The sequence below is a fragment of the Cetorhinus maximus genome, chromosome 20 (assembly GCF_964194155.1).
Source record: "Cetorhinus maximus chromosome 20, sCetMax3.hap1.1, whole genome shotgun sequence".
Lineage (NCBI taxonomy): Eukaryota > Metazoa > Chordata > Chondrichthyes > Lamniformes > Cetorhinidae > Cetorhinus > Cetorhinus maximus.
The window spans coordinates 46,269,921-46,295,511 of NC_135898.1; the positions used below are offsets into that span (position 1 = coordinate 46,269,921).

Here is a 25,591-nt window from a genome sequence, read left to right on the forward strand (position 1 = left end):
ACCCAGCTTGAGAGATGGTGGCAGCAGTGGTCAGTGCAAACACTCTTCAGAAGAGGATAATCACCCAGTTCCGCAAGAGGATGAAGGATGATCTCCGTTCCACCAGGGTAAGTCACTCTTTTCATTATTCTCAACTCTCATACTCGCAACCCCGGCACACATCACAGGGCCCTCACTCACTGCCAGTTCAAGTGACATCAACATTCACTCTCTCACATACCTGCGTTGTCCTCAACCCGTCTATGGCACCACTCACCACCTGCACAGGCCAGGCACATGTATCATCTGGCCTGCCAGGCATCCTGATACACTCTCCCCATCTCCATCCATGCAGGACAAACTGGCTTAGAACAGGAGGGAAAGGTCACAGCCCGGTGGAGGAATGCCGTATTTCAAGATCGTTACAGAATTTGAGAACAGAGCTTCCAGCTGGCCGGCGATGATCGGGACCGGTCCTGTGCTGATGGTGAGGTCGGCGCTGTTCTACCAAGTGAGGGTCCAGCAGTGCAACATCCATCAGACAATCATGCTGTGAGTAATGTGTTCCATGCCACAGGCCACTGCCATGCACTAATTATCTCCCCTTGCTTCCGCAGGCACATCATTCCAAGAGTCGATGGAGCCCATGACCCAAGCCAGTTCGGAAAGGACATCCGAAAGGGAACCTGAATGCACCCCCTACAAGTTCCGTCACAGCGTTCGCCCACACCCTCCACCAGTGCAGAGACACATGCCTCAGTGACCTTGGGACCTAGCTCTAGAATAGGCACGGGATCACATAATGGTGAGCACAGTGTATAGCCTGATCCACAGCAGGTGGCAGCAGGGACTTCCCAGTTTCCCGGCATTCGGAGAGCTGCTGGAGGCCCTGTACCTGTTGAGTCGGAGTCAGATGTTGAGGCTGTGGACTCGGGCATGTTGCAGTTGCAAAGGCAAGCTCGGGAACATCAGGAAGGGATGTCTGTTGTATTCCTCAGATTGCAGGGCACGATGGAGGAGTCTGGCCGCCTTTAGGCTGAGGTGACAGCGCCAGGATGTCAATACACCGAGGTCAACACTGGCAGGATGGTGGGCGCCATGGAGGCCTTGGTCCAGAACATCGCTCCTGCATTGCTGCGCAGGCTTAACTCCGTCGCTGATGCCATAATTGGCCTCCAGAGTGTATGCGAGAGGGGTGCTGGGCAGCTCAATCTCACTCAAGCTACCACTTCTCCCCATGGAGTCAGCCAGGGGCCCTCTGGCCCCCATAGGGAGGAGGCTCAGCATGTGCACACTCCAGGGTCATCCACACAAGTGAATCCGGGAGTGTCCAGTCCATCCGAATCCTCTCTTCCTGCGATCTCCGCAGCTCCAGCTCCACAGGCTGAGGAGGGTGCCACTGCCACACAGCAGGACCCCAAAAGCAGGCCGGGGCCCTCCAAGTCTTGGCCCTCCAGAGGATACCCACCAAAGTCATCACAGACAGGGCATCACAGTCAGCAGGCTGCCTCCACCTACGCTGTGGATGTCCGGAGTGTACCAAGGCAGGGTTAGGGCAGTTAAGGAAATGTAGTTGCAGAGCCTGGGCACAGGTGTTGGTCACTTGCACATACTGTTTACTATTGCCAATAAACTCCTAAGAATGTCTCCCTGACTATGGCTTCTTGTTCTGATGAGCAGCGTTCTTGTCACTCAGATGTGAAATCTTTCTGCATGAGATAAAAGGCAGGTGTCTCAGTCCAGGGCCTCTTCCCTATGTTCCCTGCAACCTTAAGACCACAATGATGGTCCGGCCTTGCACTCCCTGGAAACATTACTGATGCCTACACCTCGGTGGTGCTGGTCATGGCTGCCAGAATGTAGTGGGCAGACGCCACAGCGTTCTCTCATTCTCTCTGTGTGCTCTCAGGATATTTAAGGTAGGACTGGCCCCCATCACACCAGCATCTGCAACCAGTGATGCTGTGCACCAGCTCCTGAAGGGCTCAAGTGGTGAAGGTGGACAAAGCGTCGGATGCATCTAATGTTTCATGGCTACATCTGAGTTGGCCCTGATCATGGAGCGCAAGCGAGCTGACCTCGGCCAGACAGACATTCACAGAGGCTATGTGAAGATCTATGAAATGTCTTCACTGCATGTTGTCATCATCCTCCTGTGATCGAGTGACTATTAGGACCTCCACTGCATCTCCATGACAGGAGTATTCTCACAGAGGGTATTGGCGCTGAGATAAGCCAGACTGGATTCAAACGTTCACAACTGCGATGTGACGATCTATGGGGTCACCTCACTGCATGTCGTCATCATCTTCCACAAATCTGGCAGCTATGAGGGCCTCCCAAACGTGCCTGCCTTGTTTAGCCAGTGCGAGAGCCTCATCGCCCATTGTCTCACCACTGAGGACCTCCTCGCCCTCATCCCTGCTGCCGTCCTCCTCATCCGACGAGACCTCCATCTTCTCCTAAGCCAGCTCATCTCCCCGTTGGAGCGCCAGTTTGTAAAGGGCGCAGCAGGCAATGATGATGTGTGACACCCTCTGCGGACTGTATTGCAGGGCTCCACCAGACCGGTCCAGGCACCTGAACCTCATTTTCAGCATCCCGATGGTCTGCTCCACCAAGTTGCGAGTTGCAGCATGAGCCTCATTATAGCGTCGCTCTGCTGCAGTCTGAGGCCGCCGCACGGGTGTCATCAGCCACGGCCGCTGTGGGTAGCCCTTGTCCCCAAGGAGCCAACCCTGCAGCCTCGGACCCTGGAAGATTGCAGAGTTGTGCAAGTGACTGAGGAAGTAGGCATCGTGCACACTCTCTGGAAACCATGCACACACCTGCAGGATGTGTTTCTGCAAACCAGCTGCATGAGTGGAAGCCCTAGCGGTTGATGTAGTCCACCGTGTGTAGCGATGGAGACCTGAGCGCCACATGATTGGAGTCGATCACACTCGAGATCTGGGCGAATCCAATGGTCCCTGCATCCTGGCTGTCTCGGTCCCAGACGAAATGCACATAGCTGTATACGCTCAACCCCGAGTACAGTCACCTCCGGGGCCAGGCAGGAGCTGCCCTCAGACACCCCCCCCCCCCCCCCCCGCCCGTCCACCCCCCTCTCTGAGGCAGGGCGGCACTTCACCCAGGCCTCCCCCGACACCTCTGAAGCCTGCAAAGCAACAGGCGACACTGGCAAGCTGTGGAAAACAATGCTGTTCACACGCCTCTGTTCCCCCAGAGTGAAGGCCGCCAAGTGCACGTCACCTGCGTGCTGTTGTGAAACCTGTCGACATGCTTTCCCACCGACATGGACAGATGATCCAGCGGGGGTCCAAGGGTCTGGCAGGATGGCCTTTTAATGAGATGCTGATGTATTACAATGAGCTCCCCGCTGACCGTTGGCAGAAAATGTGGCCCGCCATCGGCAGGCTGATTGGAAGATCGCGACATGCCTTCCTGCCATCATGAACCAGATCGCATCATATTGTCCGCGCCCGCCACCTATCAGGCCCGCTGCCAACGGGCACGGAAAATTCCACCCATAGGTTAAAAATATAGTTTCTGAGCTTTGGTTCATAAATTTTTTTATTAATTTAAGAGGTCCCCTCATCTCACGCCCATCATTCAGTTCAAAAGGACTGAATCATGTTGATTCATTAGGGGTATTTCTGACAGCAAACAGTAAAAATGGAATTCCTTTATCCTAATCATTAGGATAGGCTTTAATCATGGTCTTTAAAGCTTGATGCCATCTTTCTAATGCCCCTTGTGACTGCAAACGATAAGCTGAAGACTTGAATTGTTTTATTCCCAAACTATTCATTTCTTTGAACAACCGTGACATAAAGTTTGAGCCTTGATTTGGTTGTATTTCCTTAGGTAATCCATATTTTGTACAAAAAAATTGAACTAACTTTTCCACAGTCACTTTAGCCGCAGTTTTCCCAAAGGCACCACCTCAGGAAATTGTGTCAAAATGTTCATGGTTGTTAAAAGATATTGGTTTCCACTTCAGGTTTTTGGTATGGGTCCTGCACAGTCTATCAAGACCCTGCTAAACAGTTCAGTATCGGAATTAAAGGTGCAGGTTTACTGCCTGATTGGGGTTTTCCCATTACCTGACATTTATGACATGTTTGGCAGAATTTAACCACACCTTTATGCAGTCTTGGACAATAAAAGTGTTTCAAAAACAGAAAATGCTGGAAAAAAACTCAGCAGGTCCAACAGCATCTGTGGAGAGAGAAAAAAAACAAAGTTAACGTTTCAAGTCTGTATGACCCTTCTTCAGCTCTGAAAAAGGGTCGTACAGACTCGAAATGTTCACTTTGTTTTTTTTCTCTCTCCTGTCCGACCTGCTGAGTTTTTCCAGCATTTTCTGTTGTTGTTTCAGATTTCCAGCACCACAGTATTTTGCTTTTTATCTTAATAAAAGTGTTTCATTATTTTAGCCTGCGTTTTCCTAATCCCTAAGTGACCTGTCATTGGAATTTCCTGAGCCACTCGTAAAATTTCATTACAATACTCAGAAGGAACTGCCACCTGATGAGCTACTGCCCATTCCCTATCGGCTGGTATTTGAGGTGGTCTCCATTTCCTCATTAGCACTTGGTCTTTTAAATAATAACACTTAAGTATTGGTTCTGATTCAGTCTCTGAGTGGACTGTTTAATGCCGCTCTCTCAACTCAGAATCAGCCTGTTATATTTCTACTAAAGAAGATGGGCTAAACATGTCAGCCTCATTTTCTTTACTTTTTTGCTCAGGTTTTCAAAATTAGCATCAGATAACTGAAATTCTACTTCCATCTCCCCTTTTCATAGATTATCCCTCTCCCTGTCTAATTTTATGGGCCTGAGATGTAATCAGTACACAGTCAGGAAATAATCCTGGATGTTCCTCCTTTGGCATCTGAGTTTTTTTCACTTTCACTGGTTGTTCGAACACCTTTGGTGAAACTAATATCTTTGAGCTAGCCAGGTCATTCGCCAAGATAAAATCAGTTCCAGCTATAGGCATTTTATGTACTACTACAACTGTAACACCTCCACTTACTAAATCACTCATTAGTCCAACTCCATATAATGGAACTGGTTTATCAATCCATGGACACCTCCAATTAATATTTTTTCCTTCATTAACCCCTCTGGAAGACACATTGTATCATTATCCAGCATCAGTGACTGATTTGCTCCAATGTCTCTCAATATCTTTATTAGTTTATCCTTTTTAAAAAAATCATTCATGGGATGTGGGCTTCGCTGGCTGGGCCAGCATTTATTGCCCATTCCTAGTTGCCCTTGAGGAGGTGGTGGTGAGCTTGAGTGACTTGGAGGGGAAGTTGGAGGGTTCCCATCTATCTGCTGCCCTTGTCCTTCTAGGTGGTAGTGGTCGTGGGTTTGAAAGATGCTGTCTAAGGAGCCTTGGTGAATTCCTGCAGTGCATCTTGTAGATGGTACACACTGCTGCTACTGTGCATTGGTGTTGGAGGGAGTGAATGTTTGTGGATGTGGTGCCAACCAAGTGGGTTGCTTTGTCCTGGACGGTGTCGAGCTTCTTCAGTGTTGTGGGAGCTGCACTCATCCAAGCAAGTGGGGAGTATTCCATCACACTCCTGACTTGTGCCTTGTAGATGGTGGACAGACTTTGTAGGGTCAGGAGGCGAGTTACTCGTTGCAGGATTCCTAGCCCCTGACCTGCCCTTGTAGCCACAGTATTTATATGGCTAGCCCAGTTCAGCTTCTGGGCAATGGTGACCCCCAGGATATTGATTGTGGGGGATTCAGTGATGGTAATGTCATTGATTTGAAGAATAAGGGAATACCTCTTCTTTAAAACAAAATATTTAAATGTTTCTGTAATTAGTTTTTTCTAAGTTTACTTGACTAGTCTGAGGAATTATTCCTAGCTCTTTTGTACGTTCTCAGCCTTTACACCTGCACTATGGTTACTGTTTTGTCACTTGTCTCGTTCCCTAAGTTAGTTTTTCCTAAAGATTCTTTAAGCACCCCCACTATTGCAATCAGTCTCCCAATTAATTTCCAGCAATTAGCTTTCGTAGGTACAGTTTTATTGCAATGGAAGCATCCTGTTTTCTTTGCATACTTTTAGCTTCTAGCCTATCTCTTTATTATTTTGGCGTCCTTCTAACTGTTCCCTAGAACTAGCACCTTTCCCATCACCTGGTTTTCTATTCTTCCAGTTTCCCTGTTGATTCCGATATGCTCATTTCCCCACATGTAAGTGTCTGTGTGAATATCATAGGTATCAGGCAAAACTGCTGCTTCTTGGATCTTTGATACTTGACGCTCATCTAAGTAAATCCTGATGGTTACTGGAATGCTATTTTGGAATTCTTCCATAATCATAATTTCCCTCACATTTCAAAATTTTTCTCTGACTATAATGAGCGAAACTATTGATCCTGCAGCATTTCTTTTTCCCTGACAAATTCTACAAATGTTTCATTCAGTTTTTCCTTTAAAGTCCAAAACTTCAACTGATATACTTCAGGGACAAACTCGTAAGCATTGTGTATCGCCCTTTTAACTTCTTCATAGTCTGCAGATTGCTCTTCTGACAGACTATTGTACACATTCATAGCTGTACCTGTCAGGACACTTTGTAACATTAAGGTCCAAGCATCTGTTGGCCACTCCATCCTCTGTAAATTTAGGCGAAGACTCTTCATTATATCAAAACTTGTTTCCTCATACTACTAGCCTCTCTTTTGCCTTGTACCCTAAGTTTTTCTCCAGCCAGTTCATGCTGCCTGAGTTATTTCTCTCTTTGAAACACACTAATTCTTTCCTTATCTCTTTCCTGCTTTGCTAACTTTTCCCTCTAGAGGTAAAGTTTAAGCTTCTTCATTTCCATTGCTTTCAATTTTTCTTTTTCCCTTTTCCTATTTTTCCAATTTGAGCTTTTTCTTTTCCATTTCCTTTTCCAGTTTGAGCTTTTTCATCTTTTTCTATCTCGAGCGGCTTCATTTGCAATTGGCTTCTTGCTAACTCTAACTATGAGACACCCATTTCTCCTTTTAATTCTAAATGCTGGTAATTACTTGAATCATATTATCCTTACGAAATCATGCTTTTATTTATACATGCAATTGCCCTACTAACTATTTTGATGTAGCCTTGGTCAAGGATTTCAGATAATCTACTGATACATCTTCCGCTCTTGAGAAAAGTCTGAGCAACAGTCAAAGCCATTTGTGAGTTCCAACCAGTGTAATACACTTCATAGCAAACCCTGTTCTTATGCCCAGTACCTCCACAGACTTGTTTCTTTAAGGAGTCACAGACCCCATTTAAATCGAAGGATTTTTGATCCCACAAAAGCCCCCACTTTGTTATGATCCCAGCTGATGTTAATACTGAACAATTCAGAGCCCAAAGTGAAACCTGACTTGATAGATCCTAATTTTTTTTTTAGGAACTGTGGAGGAAAGTTACTGAACACATTCACAGGAGTCTGCTGATGACCTTTTAACCTTTTAACACACAATTCATTTTTCTTGTTTAATAAATATTTCAGTCTATGTTACATCAGATAAAAAGATTGGAAGAATCTCGATACAATTACAAGAAGATTACTCAATTTCCCAATATTCCTTTACCCAGCAATATTTTTATAGACACATAAACCAGTGAAGAGTTACCATGAACCTGACGCAAAGGCTCCTTGCATGGGACTGACACACATGCAAACAATTCTCTTCCATTGGATTCTTGAGCATTCATGTGATGCTTCCTGCACAACTCATATCTCTCCCCAAGACACACACAACTGCACTTCAAACTCACCATTGCTTCAACTGCACAGCAAATATGAGTTCTCTAAACTCAGTCTCCCAGTAGCCTTGTTGTATTTCATATCCCAGGGAGCTGAAAATCCCTGTCTTCACTTTCTGACACACAGTGAACTCTTCCCCGCTTTTGTGTCTCTCTTACCACCGTTGGTAGGCAACAGCCCGGTTTTTTCTACTTGTTTTTTTTTTTGCAAAATCATTAAACCACCACACAAAATATAAATTCAGTTTAAAAATTATACATTGTTCATCACATTAAAAGTCACAAGTTAAAATTATAAAGGTCGCCAGTGACCTCTGCCTGTTAGAGAAAAAGAACTGAGGCCCACAGAAATGACCTACACCTAACACTAAGTAGGTAAATCAATTGATGGCATTTAATTTGACCTTTTTACATGATGTTGCTGATGGTGGAGATGAACACAAATTGTAGTCAAGGTGATGCAGAGGACAATAATAGGGAATGGGGTAGAGTTTCTGTTTTGGGTACAATCGGCCATCTGGGCACAAATTGTGCCAGTTTTCAGAATAATTTTTCTTTCTCCTGAGTTTCAACTCAACAGAATATTGCTGAGTGCAAGATCTGCCATGAACCAACATAATCAAACAGGGCATTGGTGAGACCATATCTCAAATACTCTGCGCAGTTTTGGTCTCCTTATTTAAGCTTGTAAGTGTGTTGGAGGGGGTTCAGAGGAGGTTTACTAGATTGATACCTGGAATGAATGGGTTGTTTTATGAGGAAAAGTTGGACAGACTGGAGTTTAGAAGAGTGAGGGGGTGATTTGATTGAAGTATACAAGATCCTGAACGGCCTTGACAAGGTGGACGTTGAAAGGATGTTTCCTGTTGTGGGTGAGTCCAGAATTAGGGGGCACTGTTTTAAAATTAGGGATCGTTCTTTTAGGACAGAGATGAAGAGAATTTTTTTCTGAGAGTTGTGTGACTTTGGAATTCCCTGCCTCAGAAGGTGGTGGAAGCAGGGTCATTGAATATTTTTAAGGCAAAGGTAGATAGATTCTTGTTAGGCAAGGGAATCCAAAGGTTATCGGGGGTAGATGGGAATGTGGGACTCAAAACGCAAACAGATCGGCCGTGACATTATTGATTGGCGGAGAAGGGGCGAATGGCCTACTTCTGTTCCTATTTCTTATGTTCTTATTTTAGGACATAAAACCAAAGTGCTCGAAAAACTGAGCGGGTCTGGCAGCATCTGTAGAGAGAAGAACAGAGTTAACGTTTCGAGTCCAATACAACTCTTCTTCGAAAGCTCCAGTTCTGAAGAGTCATGTTGGACTCAAAATGTTAACTCTGCTGCTCTCTCCACAGAAGTTGCCAGACCTGCTGAATATTTCCAGAACTTAATGTTTTTATTTCATATCTTTGCAGTATTTTGCTTTTATTTTATAATTTAGCTGAAAATGTTTATCACAAAAAATAAGTATTTTGAATCTCAGTATAAATCCATCATCTTTAAGTAACCTGATTTTTAAATCAGTGAAATGTACTTTTAAAATATTAGCTGAACTATATGTTAATTATATTGGAGTACATTGTTCAGTTTCTTAGTATTTTTTAAAAAAATTACATTCAAAAGCTTTTAAATCATCTGTTTAGTGTCTTTGCACTAAAATTAACCAACTGAATTTTTAGAGCTTCTACGAGCACAATTAGCAGAAATGCCCAGTGGTGATTAATTCATCCTGGGGGCATGACTGGCTTTTAGCACAATGTTTTTTAAACAAGTGCAAACAAGCGCAGAAACTGCAGTTGTGCAGAACATAACTTACACACACAATTTCACAAGATTTTGCATTGGTTACACCAATTTCAGGCAAATAGCATTGAAAAATGCAGTGCAATCTGTAAGCAGTTCCTGTGCCCCTCCAACAAGGATACTTGGACTTTAGGATTTTATCGAGAACAAAATTGCACAGACACAGGGTTCGGCTCAACTACAAACTTGCTGTTTATTAGAAATAAACGTCCTAACGTCCTAATACAAAACTCTAAACTGGTTTAAATGACACAACACCTTGATTGGTTCGTCCGATTTAAATCCCTCCATGGTTCAACCTCGGCTCCCAACCAAAACACGCAAAGTCACCACGACTTATTTGGAAAAACCACAGGCAAAATCCCACATTTCTGCCCCAACTGTAATTAGTTCAGACCCAAACTCCCTGGATTTGGTCGTTACTCTTAGGTTACTCTAACCTCTCAACCCCAGTACCCCTCAGATTTGGCTGATAACTTGCAATCCTCCACACGGTCGGTCCTTCTGGTGAGAACTGTGGGTCAACGAGCCAGGTTGACCCTTCCTGACCCACCCCCTCCTTGACTGCAGTGCCAAACCCTTCACTTGTCCTTTTTATGATGATCCTTATTGAGATATCATGAACACATTACCTGAGCCATCCTGCTGGATGGTTAGTGCTTAGCCCCATCTTTGATCCTTCAAGTCTGTTCCAGACAGACCTACTCGGTGCTGATGTTGTTTCCACAAATGAAAACGATGACTCCCACCAAGGTGAGGTAGCCCTGGCTGCAAAGCTGATCTTTTATATGAACGGTTTCTCTCTTTCCATGATAGGAGTGAATGGATGTTGTCTGAAGCCATTTGGTTGTGACAATGGCCTCATTCATTTCTTAATTATATTACATGATGGTGGTTATCCTGTGTTCACTGCTGTGATGTCTAAAATTCCAATATTTCCAATATTTTAATAGTATCAGTTCTGTTGTGATGTTGGAATGTCTGAGATTAACCCCTGCCCCACAATGTAGCTCTGCCTTGGTGTGTTTTGTTTTGAGGCTGGGCTTTCATTCACAGTACGTATGTCTATGGGGGTTTGGGGTTCTTCCATCAGATTTTATACAGTCCAGTTGCAGGGGATTCCGATCCCACGATCCAAAGGGAAACTCTCCTGCAGTATGTGTGTTTTGGGTTACCCGATCGAGTACAACATATGAATAAAAGAATAGGTTAATGGAACAGCTCATGCGCACATCTGAATATCTCCTGTACAAGTGCCTGGTCCGATTGTCTTTTGCCTGGACAGGCATATCAGCAAAATAGGATCTTGGAGATCCTGCCTCAAAATGTACTGTTAGAAGCCCTTGACCTGCCAAGACAAATGAAATGCTGGCTCAAGACACCAATGTTATTCTTATTAAGAATCCTTGTAGATGTCTTTGTTTTGTCCGTGGCTGGTCGATTAGTATCATTAGCTGTAGTCTTGGTTTCCAAAGAGCCATCCTTTAAGGCCGCTTTCAATCTCAAATACAAATGAAAACATCTTGCATACCTAACTTGATGTCCTTGTTGTTCATCCTTTGATATCAAAGAGGACAGCCAGAATACATCTCATTTTTTTAAGTGAATTCTTTGATGACTGATGAGACTAATTTTTGCTTGGAATGTGAATCTGCAGATTGAACAGTGGGGCTGCATCTTTCCTGTGGGCTTCGGAACCCTGTCATGGTCAGAAGCCCACACTTCTGGGGAACAGTCACTCGGATGTGATTTCCCCTGAATTGGTCAGTTAATGATCAGAGAGTGGCTCGGCAATGGGCTCTTGAAGTTAGAGGACCAATAAGACACCCTCCAGCATTAAAGAAGTAGCAGGTTTCCCTAACAGGTAAGAGAGAGGGCGGCCCAAGATGGAGGCACCCCACTCTTCAACATTTTTAGCTTCCATTTAAAACCAAGCAGGTAGGGCGAAATTCTGAGCCTGCCTCGGGTGCTGAGTCCCTGTTCTGCTGATGGGATGCCACCCCTAGTCAACTACATTGTTCTGGGGACTGAAGACTGATTGTAGAATTGCAGTCAGCCTCCGACAATTAGCTTGAATAGGACTTCAATAAGGTCAATTGGCACCCGTTGCTTGCCAGTGAGTAGTCCTGTTGTCCCCCATACCCTCCAGCAATCCTGCTTCTGGGCCTGGCAGCAGGATGGAACCAGCACACTGCCTGGTGTGGAACTTACACGCCTGCCCATCTCTGTGCCCGCCCCCATTGGGCCAAAAATTCAGCCCTTGATCCAGATACATCAGGTTGCAATCTTGATTTTTTTTTTTGCATATCAGCGAGACTTCCTCAGTTGATGTTTACACATTCAGCATCAGCAACACAATGGGTATCATAGTAGAAGATGCTTTCATTGATGATCGTGCTTATCTTGAGCAAGACTAGCTTTAAAACAGTCTTTATTTCCCTTTCGCTGTCTGAGTTGGCTTCCCAGTTGTCAATTCGCCATAAGGGGATTTGTTTATCAGACATTCAAACTGCATGACCTGACTATTGTAGTCATACCTTCATCATCTAAGCCTCTGCTTGGCATGTCAACTTTAAGAACTTGAGTCAGGGAACTTGTCTTGCCATCTTGTTATTTCTGGCAGCCTAGGTAAAGGTTACTCAGTTTCTAAACAATGGCATTTCACGATCATAAAGGGGACTTTGGAACAGAAGCCCAGTTTACTTTGAACTTGGTCTCCAGCGCCTAGATAGCCTTCACTGTTTTTGAACACAAAAGATGCCTACTGAATTTGCTACTATGCGCTTATGCATTAAGGCCAGGTGTTCCTAAATATTTACAGATGATAGATCTGCTAAACTACCCATAACTAGTTTGCGTGTAAAGTGGGACAACTTGTAGCCTTCGATCAACAACTATTTTCATCTTTAGTCCTTAAATGGTAGCACATAAATAATAATTCCATTTGTATCACTGTTTCCCCTCATTCTAAGCTTCTTTGAGAGCCTATACTTGGGATCAATTTGTCATCTCCTGTGTTTCACCTTGGCTAAAATACTACAACAACAACTTATTTTATTACTTTAAAGGCATTATAAATATCCCAGACTGCTTCACAGAAGTGCTATAAAGCAAAATTAGACAATGAACCATGTTGAGCTATTAGGGTAGATGGCCAAAGGCTTGGTCAAAAAGGCAGGTTTTAAGGAGTGACTTGAAGGACAAAAGAGAGATAGAGAGGCAGAAATGTTTAGAGAAAGAATTCCAGAGCTAGGGCCTAGACAGCTGAGGGCACAGCCACCAGTGATGAAGCAATTAAAATTGGGAGTGTTCAAGAGACCAGACTTAGAGGAGCACAGAATATCTTGGAGGGTTATGGGGTTGGAGCATGTTAACAGAATAGAGAGGAGTAAGGCCAAAAAAGGATTTGAAAACCAGGATAAGCGTTTTAAAATGGAGGTATTGTCTGGCTGGGAGCCAATGTAGGTCAGCAAGCACAGGAGATAGGCAGATGAACGTGATTTGATGCGATGAACAGATGAGCTGAGGCAAGGCCAGAGTCGGGTGATGTTACAGGGCTTGACAAGGTAGATGCAGGAAGGAAGATTCCCCTGGCTGGGGGGAGGAGGGGTCTAGAATCAGGGGACACAGTCTCAGAATAAGAGGTAGGCCTTTTAGGACTGAGATGAGGAGGAATTTCCTCATTCGGAGGGTGGAGAATCTTGAAATTCTCTACCCCAGAGGGATGAGGAAGCTCAGATTTCTAGGTACAAAGATATCAAAGGATATGGGGATCACAGAGGAAACTGAAGATGAGATAGAAGATCAGCCATGATCCAGCTGAATGGAGGAGTAGGCTCGAGGGTCAAATGGCCTACTCCTGCTCCTATTTCCTGTGTTCCTATGAACCTAGAAATAGACAGCCTTGGTGATGTCATGAATATGCGGTCAAAGCTCATCTCAAGGTCAAATATTACACCAAGGTTGCATAAAGCACTGAGAAGTTATAATTTTGAAAGCCTGTGAATAAAATATCATTTAGTGTATTTATAGCTGGCATTTTACGATCACCATATTTTGCATTCGCTTGAAATTGTGACTGTTGGGAAGTGAAATTGCTCTTCATTCCCCATTTTTTGCTGCGTTTCATCCAGAATTGAAGACCAAATGTTTATTTAATTGTTTTTCAAATACGGCACAAGAGTGCCCCCTTGAGCACATTGGATACATTGCAAGGCATTTTTGCAGCACTTTATTTAGGGACATTTTTGTCATCAGATTTTCACATGTAATAAACCAACTAAAATCTTTAAGCACAGATGGGTTATGGTCAGCCTCACCATCGCATTGCACCACCTGAAGTATACAATTATTAGCACTTGTGATATCTGTATTTAAACAAAATTTTTTTATGGTTTACAAATGGGGAGGTTTTAGGTTGTACTAATGCTTCATTGTGATATAACTGTTGGAATCTTAAGATTTAATGAAGCAAACATATATTTCTATTCAGAATAAATGTGCCTAATTGTTTGGCTAGATGATTTACTGATATTGAATATGTACACAATATAACTGTATGAAAGCCTTGCATTTTATTTGCATCTGCTTCCAACACATTGCAGCAGTCTGTGCTGAGTACATAACCCAAGTAATTCTTCACCCCTGGTCCTTTCATTACCTGTGACCATAACTGGTAATCACAAAGAGCTAAACTTTTCAACAACTGATAAGAAAATTATGGGTGAAGAAAGCTTCAGATGGGAATGATTCAGCTGAACTGGAGAGTGAGGTGTGATGCTAAGTGATTGAGAGAACTGATTCTAACGGCTGTGAAAATCTCTGACCCTCCCACCCACTTCTTCTCAGTGTACCACTGCACCTACCTAATCAGCCCGAGTGGGTTGCTGCTTACCCACCTATCTGTCCTGCCTGCCCCTTGGCCCAGCTTCCTTTGGCCTGAGTACTTGCAGGCCACCTGTGTCTCCATCCAGTATAAATATATCCTGGTTCATCAATCAGGAGTGTCTGTGGCTTGTCCCAACAGCCATTTCACCCACTTGTTTGGCTCTCAGTCCACCTAATGTGACCATCTCTGTTGAGTGCATCCTGACCTAGATAGTTACTAATATATCTGTATATGGCCATGTCAAAAAGCTATGGCTCATTTGGTAGCACTCTCGCCCCTGAGTCAAAAGGTTGTGGATTCAAGTCACACGACAGGCTACAAGAAGACCAAGGCTGGGAACTAAATATTCAGGAGTATGTGACTTTTCGAAAGGTCAGGCAGGAAGGAAAGGATGGTGGGGTAGCTTTGTAAGTACGAGATGCAATAAGTATGATAGCAAGTTTGATCTTGGATCGGAAGATGTAGAATCCATATGGGTGCAGGAAAGAAGACACTGGTGGGAGTAGTCTATAGGCCCCCTAACAGTAGCTATACCGTAGGACAGAGAATAAATCAGGAGATAATGAGGGCATGTAACAAAGGCAGTACATTAATCATGGGTGACTTCAATCATCTTGTAAATTGGGAAAATCAAATTGGCAGAAGCAGCCACGAGCAAGAATTCCTAGAGTGCATTCGGGACAGTTTTCTAGAACAATATGTTGTGGATCCAACCAGGGATCAGGCCATTTTGGATCTGGTAATGTGTAATGAGGCAGGTTTAATAAATGATCTCAGTAAAAGATGCCCTAGGAAACAGTGACCATAACATGATAGAATTTAGTATTTAGTTTGAGAGTGAGATACTTGGGTTGGAAACAACTGCACTAAACTTAAATAAGGGTAATTATGAAGGAATCAGGGTAGAGTTGGCTGGAGTGGACTGGAAAAGGAGTTTAGCAGAAAAGACGGTTGGTGAACAATGGCAGACGTCTAAGCAAATAGTTCATGACTCTCAACATAGATATATCCCAGTGAGGAAGAAGAATTCTAGGAAGGGGATAAACCAACCATGGTTAACCGAGGAAGTTAAGGATAGTACAAATTGAAAGAAAAAACATACAATGTGGCAAAGACTAGTGGTAAGCCAGAGGATTGGGAAAGTTTTAAAAACCAACAAAAGATGACCAGAAAAATAGAGAGGGAGAAAATAAACTTTGAGGGTAAACTAGCAAGTAATATAAAAATGAACAGTAAGAGCTTTTTTAAATATATAAAAAGGAAGAGAGGGAGCAAAGTGAACATAGGCCCTTTAGAGAACAAGGCTGGGAAAATAATAGTGGGGAACCAGGAAATGACAGAGAAGTTGAATAAATACTTTTCATCAGTCTTCACGAGGGTAAACACTAAAAGCATTCCAAAAATACTAAATAATCAAGGGCCGAAAGGGTGTGGGGGGGTGGGGGGGGGGGGGTGTTGGGGGGGGAATATATAGAATAACTATCACTAGAGGAAAAGTACTAGGGCAACTAATGGGGCTAAAGGCTGTTAAGTTGGGTTGCATCCTAGGAGATTAAAGGAAATAGCTGCAGAGATGATGGATGCACTGGTAGTAATCTTCCAAGAACCCTTAGATTCTGGAAGAGTCCCAGAGGATTGGAAAACTGCCAATGTAACACCCTTATTCAAAAAGGGAGAGAGAAAAAAAAAGGTAACTATAGGCCAGTTAGCTTAACATCTGTCATTGGGAAAATGTTAGCGTCTATTATCAAGGATGCAATAGCAGAGCATTTATACATATATACATAATACAATCAAGCATGGATTTATGAAGGGGAACTCATGCCTGACAAATTTATTAGAATTCTTTGAGGAGGTAACAAGCAGGATAAAGAGGAACCAGTAGATGTAATATATTTGGATTTCCAAAAGTCGTTTGATAAGGTACCACACATAAGGCTACTTAATAAGATAAAAGCCCATGGTGTTGGGGGTAGTATATTAGCATGGACAGAAGATTGGCTAACTAATGGAAGACAGAGAATTGGGATAGGGGGGCATTTTCAGGATTTCACCCTGTAACTAGTGGAGTGTCTCAGGGATCAGTGCTGGAGCCACAATTATTTATAGATGGCTTGGATGAGGGAAGTGAATGTACTATCACCAAGTTTGTGAATTACACAGAAATAGCTGGGCATTCAAGTGGTGAGGATGACACAGAGTCTACAGAGGGATATAGACAGGTTAAGTGAGTGGGCAAAAACTTGGCAGCTGGAATATAATGTGGGAAAATGTGAGGTTATGCACTTTGGCAGGAAGAATAGAGGAGCTGAATATTATTTAGATGGAGAAAGACTGCAGAAAGCTGCAGCACAGAGGGATTTGGGGGTCTTCATGCATGAATCACAAAAAGCTGGCATACAGGTTCAACAGGTAATAGGGAAGGCAAATGGAATGTTGGCCTTTATTTCAAAGGGAATGGAGTGTAAAAATAAAGTCTTGCTAAAACTATACAAGGCACTAGTTCGACCACACCTAGGATACTGTGATAAGACCTTAGATAGGTCCCCCTTATCTAAGGAAAGATATACTGGCATTGGAGGCAGTCCAGAGAAGGTTCACTAGGTTGATCCTGGGGATGGAGGGATTTTCTTACGAGGAGGGGTTAAGTCGGTTGGGCCTTAAGTTTGGAGTTTAGAAGAATTAGAGGCAACCTTATTGAAACATATAAGATTCTTAAGAGGCTTGGCAGGGTTAATGCTGAGAGGTTGTTTGCCCTTGTGGGAGAGTCTAGGACCACATGGCATAATGTCAAGAGTGGGGTTGCCCATTTAAGATGGAGATGAGGAGGAATTTCTTTTCTCTGAGGGTGTGAATCTATGGAATTCTTTACCGCAGAGGGCTATAGAGGCTGGGTCGTTAAATATGTTCAAGGCTGAGAAGTACAGATTTTTAATCAGTAAGGGAATCAAGGGTTATGGGGAAAAGGCAGGAAAGTGGAGTTGAGCATTATCAGAACAGCCATGATCTCACTGAATGGCGGAACAGACTCAATAGGCCGAATTGTCCACTGCTACTCCTATGTCTTCTGATCTTATAGAGACTTGAGCAGGAATGTCTCAGCTGACACCCCAGTGCAGTGTTGAGGGTGTGCTGCACTGTTGGAGGTACTGTCTTTTAGCGGAGACATTAAACCGAGGCCCTCCCTTATCCCTCTGCTGGGTGTTCAAGATCCCATCACATTATTATTAAGAAGAGCAGGGGAATTGTTCTGGGTGTCCTGACCAATATTTATCCCTCAATCAACATCACAAAAACAGATCATATAAGCACTATCAAACTGCTGATGGTGGGAGCTTACTATGAAATTGGCTGCTGCATTTTTTACAACAGTAACTACACTTCAAAAGTACTTCATTGGCTGTAAAATGGATCTTTCATTTCACTGATGGCAGAATCATCTGGTCCCATTGGTGGTGAGCGTCATGGCAGGCGTGAGTGGACAATAAGGTCAAAAGGCCAAAAATCGGTTTAACGTCATCATGAAACCAGTTTGTGGTTGTCCGCTCCACCCGTCAATGGCGGGCCTTGTTTCCTATTGCCACACATCGGGAACTGAATTTCAATACTTCAGCATCTCATTATAAGCCCTGCGCGCTGGAATCATCCTCCTGCGCTGGATCATTCGGGCTCTTCACGACTGTACGTAAACGACATGCACCTGGCGAGCTGCACTTCGCTTGGGACTTCGAGGTTTGTTTGCCTACTTTACTTCGGTCAGCACTCGTGGTTGCTAGCAGCAGGCTATGCAGGCAGCACCACATCACTTTTAGGGGGGCTTATGGGCAGGTCTGTACCTATCACACCAGCCGTAAGGCAGGGATGGCTTTTCAACGGCTGTGTGGCTGGGGCTTGCTTGGGGGATGGGGGAAGTGGCCTCAGGCAAGGAAAGAGGCTGCAGGGCAAGGGCTGTACTGTGGAAGGAGGGTATCCCAGGGTGTGTGTGAGGACAGATGTTGATCTGTGCAAGTGGCCTCAAGATGGTGAGGGCTGAGGAGGCAGTCTCCAGAGGAGATGAGGCCAGATAGAGATGTGAGGGTGTGTGAGAATGGGTGGTGATGTCCCTTGAGCTGGCAGTGAGTGAGATGCCAGTGAATGTGTGATGGGTTTGAGTGTGTGAGTTTAGAGTGATGAGATGGCTGCCATACCCTGGCAGCACGGATGAGATCATTCATCCTCTTTCTGCATTGGATGGCCAACCTCTGCTGTGCATTGGCTCAGGCCACCACTGCCAAAGCCTCCCAAGTCAGAGTGGTGAGATTGCTGGATCTCCAATGGCCAGGGCGGGGGTGGAGGACATCATGGAGGGGAGGCTCCAAAAGGCATTTCAGTGACAGGTCACTGAACTCATCTTGGCTTTCACTGGACCAGTCCTGTGAACCAGCATTGCGAACTGTGTGCGCGGCTGCAGTTTAGATATGGCACCCGGAGCGAGGAAACAGCGAGGTAACGGTGTGGCGAGCAATCCCAGGGCCACCCTCCAGTGAAAAGGTGTGTTTCCTGTGGCTGCATAATTAATGAGGTGGGAAGGGGACGATATGGTGTGAAAACCTGCCATTGCAGCCAGCAGGTAAAACATCATTTTTCACGTCCGCCACCGCACTTAGTGCAAATGTGGGATGATTCTGCCCTGAGTGTTCTCTGGCTTGCCTTTGTACTCACCTGCATGTTAAATTACTTCACAACTAGACATGTATTGCCCTGTGGCATAAAACTTTTAGCTGCCTTTGAAAAGTCTGACATAATTACAAGTCCTGCATCTAGTATGTTTTACATAGGCTGCAACAACATTGTGCTACTAATTCAGATGCCAATATACTTTGAGGACTTTTTTTTTATTGAATTATAGGTTTTCCTTCTGCCAGTTTCCTTTCATTCTTTCCTTAGCAGCAAAGAAAGTTATTATCCAGAGGGATTCTGAACAGCAGATGATCACAGTAGCTCGGGTAAGTGAACATTAGGTGACTTTTATGGAAATGAACTTCAGTGAATGTTTGATATTAGACCATCTATATGGGTAGGACAAAGTTTTGTTTTTAGCAATGCATTATTATCCCTTGCATTTCTTTTCCATCTATTCTCTTAGCAAGACATATTTTGATATTCCAGGACTCCCAAGTTACAAGCTAATGTTCAAATTCCAGTCTCAGCTGCTGTTTGAACTTGGCACCCTTACCGGGTAAGTTTTTAGTCAGTCCCTGGACAGACTCGCTAGGTGGAGAATTCCATGTTATTTTTACAGCTCTTGTACAATGAGTCTGGGATTAAGCATCCTCAACCCACTTTTCCAGTGGACATGAGTACCAGGTGTAACAGTGTTATGAAACAGATACTAATGTTCACTCTCAATAGACAACAATTGGTAAAAAAAAACAACCATGTGTGATCCTGGAAGTTTTAAGCAATCTTAAAAAAACATCCGTATGTTATTGGAGTGCTTGAGGCTATTACTAAATGGAAAATATTCTATTTCCTAGCACTGCTTTTCCACCTTATATAAAAAAGAGAAAAATCTTAAGTTATGTCCTATTGTGTTTATTGCGCTGTCAGATGTTTTAAACTCCTCAGAACTCGACACTCAGGATTCCTGTCTCTCTTTTTCCATACAGCAAAGCTTGGTTGATAAAGTGTCTCGTAGACAAAAGCCAGACATGAACATGCTTTTTCTCAACATTAAAGTGAGACGATTGCATTTGGTTAACGACTCACTGGATGAGGTAATGTGGATCCTTTAATTTTAAAAACAGATTCATCATCATTATTTAAATAACTGAATCATTTTCTCTTTGTTAGGACTGTAATAAACAATTATGAACAGTTAAATATTGCCATTCAGTATATTTTTTGTGAAAGTGTCTTCTAAACTATCATTTATATGAAGTGTTACCCATGGTGAATTACTCTTCATAGCAGCACCAGCTGTTCTATCTGTAAATGCAGCAGCGTTTATGTGCTAGCAACCTCCCACAAACAATGATGAGACGAATAGCTGATTTATTTGTTATTATGCCAGTATATGTTGAGGGAGGAATATTGGTCAGAAACCCAGGAGAATTCAGTGCCCTCCTTTAATTAGGGCCCATGGACCTTCCTTGCCCATCAGGGCCACGAGAACAGTCCCCTTAGTTTAATCGTTAAGATGGTACCTCCAATAACCAGCAAATGTCAGTCTATATCTGACAATGAAGAGAAATATTTTGGTGGGCCAAATCAATTATAATACATTTCAAAAGTAGTCATACATAATTATAGTTAGATATTAAACTTGCTTATGACAAAGGAAGTTTTAGACACTAGGGACTATACAGCTTATTACATGTTTAAACAGTACATAATTTATTATTCATCTAGGTGCTTGGTTTAGAATGTGGATTATTCACTGGATCCATCTTCTGATGCTGTAAAATTTAATTTTGTTGAACATGGATGTGTTAGTCTGAAATGATTTTAAGAGACCTGCTAGTGGGATGTGGTTTCACTTCATGTACAGTCCGAATGTGCTGTTAATTAATCAGAGCTGCTTATTTGGACCAAAGGTTTTTCACCATTTAGCTCTGACTTTGAGTTTATTTCTCTCAGTACCTTCTCAAATCAAGGCAGAATTATCTTGGGGTTGGAATATTGGGAGCCACATTATTGTATCTTGTTATCCTCAATGAAGAAATGCTATTGACCTATGTTAGTCTTTTGCCTTTTGGACATTCCCTGCATGATGACAAATTAAATGGAAAATACTTTATTGGAAAAAATAAAATAAAACAAGTTGGTCATCTGGTAAAATATCATTCTTTTGGCCTGGTTTCCGCATTCAGTCATTAAAATTCTGCTGCCTGTGCCTTAACTCACAGCAAGCTCCGTTCCCCATTTTCTCGCTGACCTGCATTGGCTCCCGGTCAAGCAACATCTTGATTTTAAAATTCTCACTAGCGTTTTCAAATCTGTTCATGGCCACCTCCTCCCTGTCTCTGTAATCTCCTCCAGCCCTGCAACCCTCCAAGGTATCTCCGCTCCTCATATTCTGCTCTTTTATGCATCCCCAATTTTAATTGCTCCATTGCTCCACCATTGGTGGCTGTGCCTTCAATTGCCTAGACCCCAAGCTCTGGAATTCCCACCCAACACTTCTCCACCTCCCTACCTCGCTTTTCTCCTTTAAGGCACTTCTTTAAACCTATCTCTTTGACCAATCTTTTGGTCATCTGATCGAATATCTCCTTACAAGCTCGGTGTCATACTTTGTTTTATACTGCTCCTGTGAAGCGCCTTGGGACATTTCATTATGTTAAAGGTGCCATATAAATATACGTTGTTTTTGTATAAGTAGGAGGATTTTCTTTTCAGAAGTCTGGAAATATTCCTTTAGTGATCATTTATGATTTCTTTGATGCAGATTCTGCAAACTATTCATATTTCCTGTGGGAGGTAACCAAAGGTAGACCTTCAAAAAAAGTTATTCCACAGTATGTTTTCCATCCACTGATGATATGCCCATAATCACAGCATAAGAACCATTACATACTGTACAGTACCCTTAAATTCTTGTTCATATTATTTTTGAAACTTATTGTTTCATTGTGTGGTTGGTGTTTAGACGGGATTCTTTTTTAGGCTTGTCTGTTCTCCTAAAGTAAGCTGCTTCGGACTGAAGCTTGTTAAAACCATTACTCTTTATTCACAGTTACTGTGTACGTATTGGGGCCTCTGCACGAGGTTGGAACTTCTCCTCCCTCCAGGTCTGTTACTCAATCATGTGGTGTTACATCATTATTACATCAGCATCATGTGCTTCTGATGTTGACCTTTTATTCTACATCTACCCCAAGTCTTTATCCCTATCATATTTACATCCTCTTACGTGCCCTTCCAAAGTCTCAGAATTCACAGGGTTAGTCTCTGAGGTGCCTTGACCAATCACCCTGATTTTGTTCTGATCTCTTTCTGAGGTTGAGGATATTCTGTACTCTCCCTTCAGTCGGTGTTGGTGTCCTCCTCCTGGGTGGCTGTAGAGCTTTGTGTTGCTGCTGCTTCTTTCTCTTCAGGATCTGAGTAATAAGCCCAAGTTTCTATTGGCTTTCTTTACAAGAATATTAAGGTGTTGCAGTTTCTCCTTCTGGTACCCTGGCCTGCCTCAATCCTGTACGATCTTGGTTGTGGAGTTCTTTCAATGATTGTAACTTCTGTCTGTTGCTCTCATACCCATATTGTCTCCCCGAGCTTCAGCACTGGTAACTCATGTGCTCTGTGCCTGTGGTTAAAGTTACGAGCCTGTTTGTTTCTTTGTTCTTCCTCTCACTGTTTCACCCTCTCGTGGTCATTCATGGTGATATTTGGTTTAAGTTTCTGTGTCAGAGATGAAAGTTATGTTCTCAGTATCCTTCCCATCAATAACCCTGATGGTGAGAAATTATTCTGTAATGGTGAGGATCGATAACTCAAGAGCAAGGTTAAGTTCTTCATTCTTCAGCAAATCTTTGGTTCGTACACCTCTCTTAGCTTCTCATTTGCTAGAGGATAGTGTGGTGAATCTGTATTCCTTTGCAAAATGTTGGAATAACTCATTAGCAAATTGCGGCCCATTGTCTGACACTACAATGTCCAGAATGCCATGTGTTGCATAAATTCTTTTCAGTGATTGAATGACTGTGCAGCATCACAGCAGAAACAATCTGCTGATTTGGTTACCACAATTTGGTTACTAAGAAAAGACCATGGAGTTTTCTGCTTTGAAAGGCAACTGACTGACTCTGGAAACAGCATTAAAAAAGTAGATCTGGAAGACTATCTGAAACAACTCACGACAAAAGGACAAGGAGATAAAGGTTCAAACAAGTCAAAGGGAAATTTAGGATTGTCATCTAAAAGACTTTCGCAGGAGAGTGACAAATACATGGAATGAATTCAGGACTACGGCAGTAGAGGCAAAAATACTGGAATCATTTAGGAAACGGTGAATGCTGTGATTGGAGGGGGGGTATCTGTGGGATTTTTCTAGATAAATAAGCTAAAATGAATTGCATAAACTGCTATTACTGTTTCTATTTTTTGATCTTACAGCATGTCACCATTCCATGGCAAACATCTATTGCATCAATTATTAGAGTCAATTTGACCAAAGACTCAATGCAATTTTTAGACAATATTTGTACAATAAATGTATGGTGTAAGGTATTTTTCAATAGGGTTTAATATCTTCTGTTACAAAAAAAATCTTATTATAAATCTGCAATGCATTTCTAAGGCTATATATGAGAATACTGTGACACTTAGCACAATCCTAGATAAATAATGTACATTTTTATATCATCTTTCTGCAAGCACTATGTTACTATATACTAATTGATCTCCTGTGGCATTGCACATGAGTCAAGCTCAAGTTTAGTTGTAAAATGAAGCTGCATTGGTTTTGTGTGGTTGGGGTGGTGGTGGTTGGAAAACGACACAAGTGATTGTGGGAGAGAGCTTTTGCAAACCCCAGTGCGAATGCAGCCTGTGGCAATTGTTGGTTATTTTCCTGCCATACTAACCACACCGTTAAGGAATGAAGGGAAGGTCTAAGGACTGACGATAAGTATATGTACGACTGAATGGAGTTATGTGCAACTGGTGAATAGCTTGGCCTGTCGGAAATGCCACTCTAGCTGTGGGCTTGTTTACCAACAAAATATTTTAACAGCTGCAAACAGCAAACTTCGGTACGATTTAATATAAAAATTTACAGCACGAGACTTATTCATTGTTCTATCAAGGTTATGTTTTCTATTTCACTTTCTATTTGTTAATTTAATGTGTCATTCACTTTTAATGTTCTGTATCTCATCCTCTGGGCACCTTTTTATATATTATAGTTAACCAGGAAAAAGGCAGATTTAAAAAAGAAGTTGAAAGTCACATTTGTTGGGGAAGCTGGATTAGATATGGGTGGCCTCACAAAAGAGTGGTTTCTTCTGCTCATTCGACAGATCTTCCAACCTGATTATGGTAAGATTTAAAAATAATCAAATTGTTAAATCAGTTTTCTGAAAGAATTGCTGTTTGGGAGCAAGTGAATCTGTGGAATAGATGAAGTAATTTGATCTTCCGATTTTCTTTCCCACATGGTCTCAAGTAAAGGTAACACTCTGTTATCCCAGATTTAAGTTTGTTGCCCTTCATATCCTGCTGGACCACTATTTGAAGGAGCTGCTCCTGGTTCCCCTTCAATCCCAAATTTGTGAACTTTGGCCACCTGGGGTAATGGTTGGGGTTGTGGGTGGGTGCAGGCAAGTTGAAGGATGTGCTCATGGATTTGCTCCTGGGCTTGGTCAAGTGTAGCCATTTGCAGGTCCAGGTTGGATGCAGCCAGGGTGGGCGGTTGCTTTGTCTGCCTCCCTATCCTCCATGGTCTTGTCCATGCCCAGGTTGTCTTGGAGAAGCCCACAGACACAATTGAGACCTTTTGTGACTGGAGGGCACTGCAGATACTGGAGTCCATAGTGGACATTGGTAATATTAATTAACTTTACAAGTTTATTCTTTATAAGTTGCGTCCTTCTACAAAAGGAGCAGTGCTGTTTTAACGTAGTGGTCAAGAAATTTACTGAGTTATTTAGAAAAGGTAACAGTTGTGTAAAGCTTCCTTTTGATATGTGTCAAGCTGCCCAAGCTGACACTGTCTGTGAATTCAGCATTATTGCAGCAGGTGGCAGCCTATTCCACATACCAGTAAGTGGGCTGATAAGCTAAATGACATATTGTCAGATAAATTTTAGAAGTAACTTCTCTTCCTTAGTTTTGAAGAAACAATTTATTGGGAAATTTCTCATGTTGATAAATCAAATGAGAAGATTGAAAAGTTATAGCTTTGTAGTATATTGGTGGATTTTGACGAAGGAGGTGGGAAGCTTGAGTTGAAAAGTCCCTGAGGAACTTACAAATTTGTCTATTCCATGCAAGAGTATCCAAATAAACTGATCAAGAAAGAGACAGGGTTGGGAGTTGCTGTTGTGGTGGAGGTAATGAGTCTATTGGAGGTAGCAAGTAATGTGAGTTGTAGGAAAAACAAATGGCACTTTATATTCTATTGCTATAAAAATTTAGTACAAAACAAAGAGTACTGTGCTCAGGACGA

At 42.9% G+C, this 25,591-nt stretch overlaps 1 protein-coding gene and 1 long non-coding RNA gene across 2 annotated transcripts in view; one reads left to right on the forward strand and one right to left on the reverse strand.

Moving 5' to 3' along the window:
• The window catches only part of hectd2 (HECT domain containing 2), a 158,058-nt gene that overhangs the window by 83,448 nt on the left and 49,019 nt on the right, over positions 1 to 25,591 (forward strand). Inside the window, exons 11-13 of the mRNA XM_078565993.1 lie at positions 19,334 to 19,430; positions 20,094 to 20,201; positions 24,330 to 24,462. Of these exons, the coding sequence (XP_078422119.1) occupies positions 19,334 to 19,430; positions 20,094 to 20,201; positions 24,330 to 24,462 (338 nt within the window). The remainder of the gene's footprint in view (positions 1 to 19,333; positions 19,431 to 20,093; positions 20,202 to 24,329; positions 24,463 to 25,591) is intronic.
• The window catches only part of LOC144695078 (uncharacterized), a 93,274-nt gene that overhangs the window by 3,581 nt on the left and 64,102 nt on the right, over positions 1 to 25,591 (reverse strand). The gene's annotated exons all lie outside the window — the stretch shown is intronic.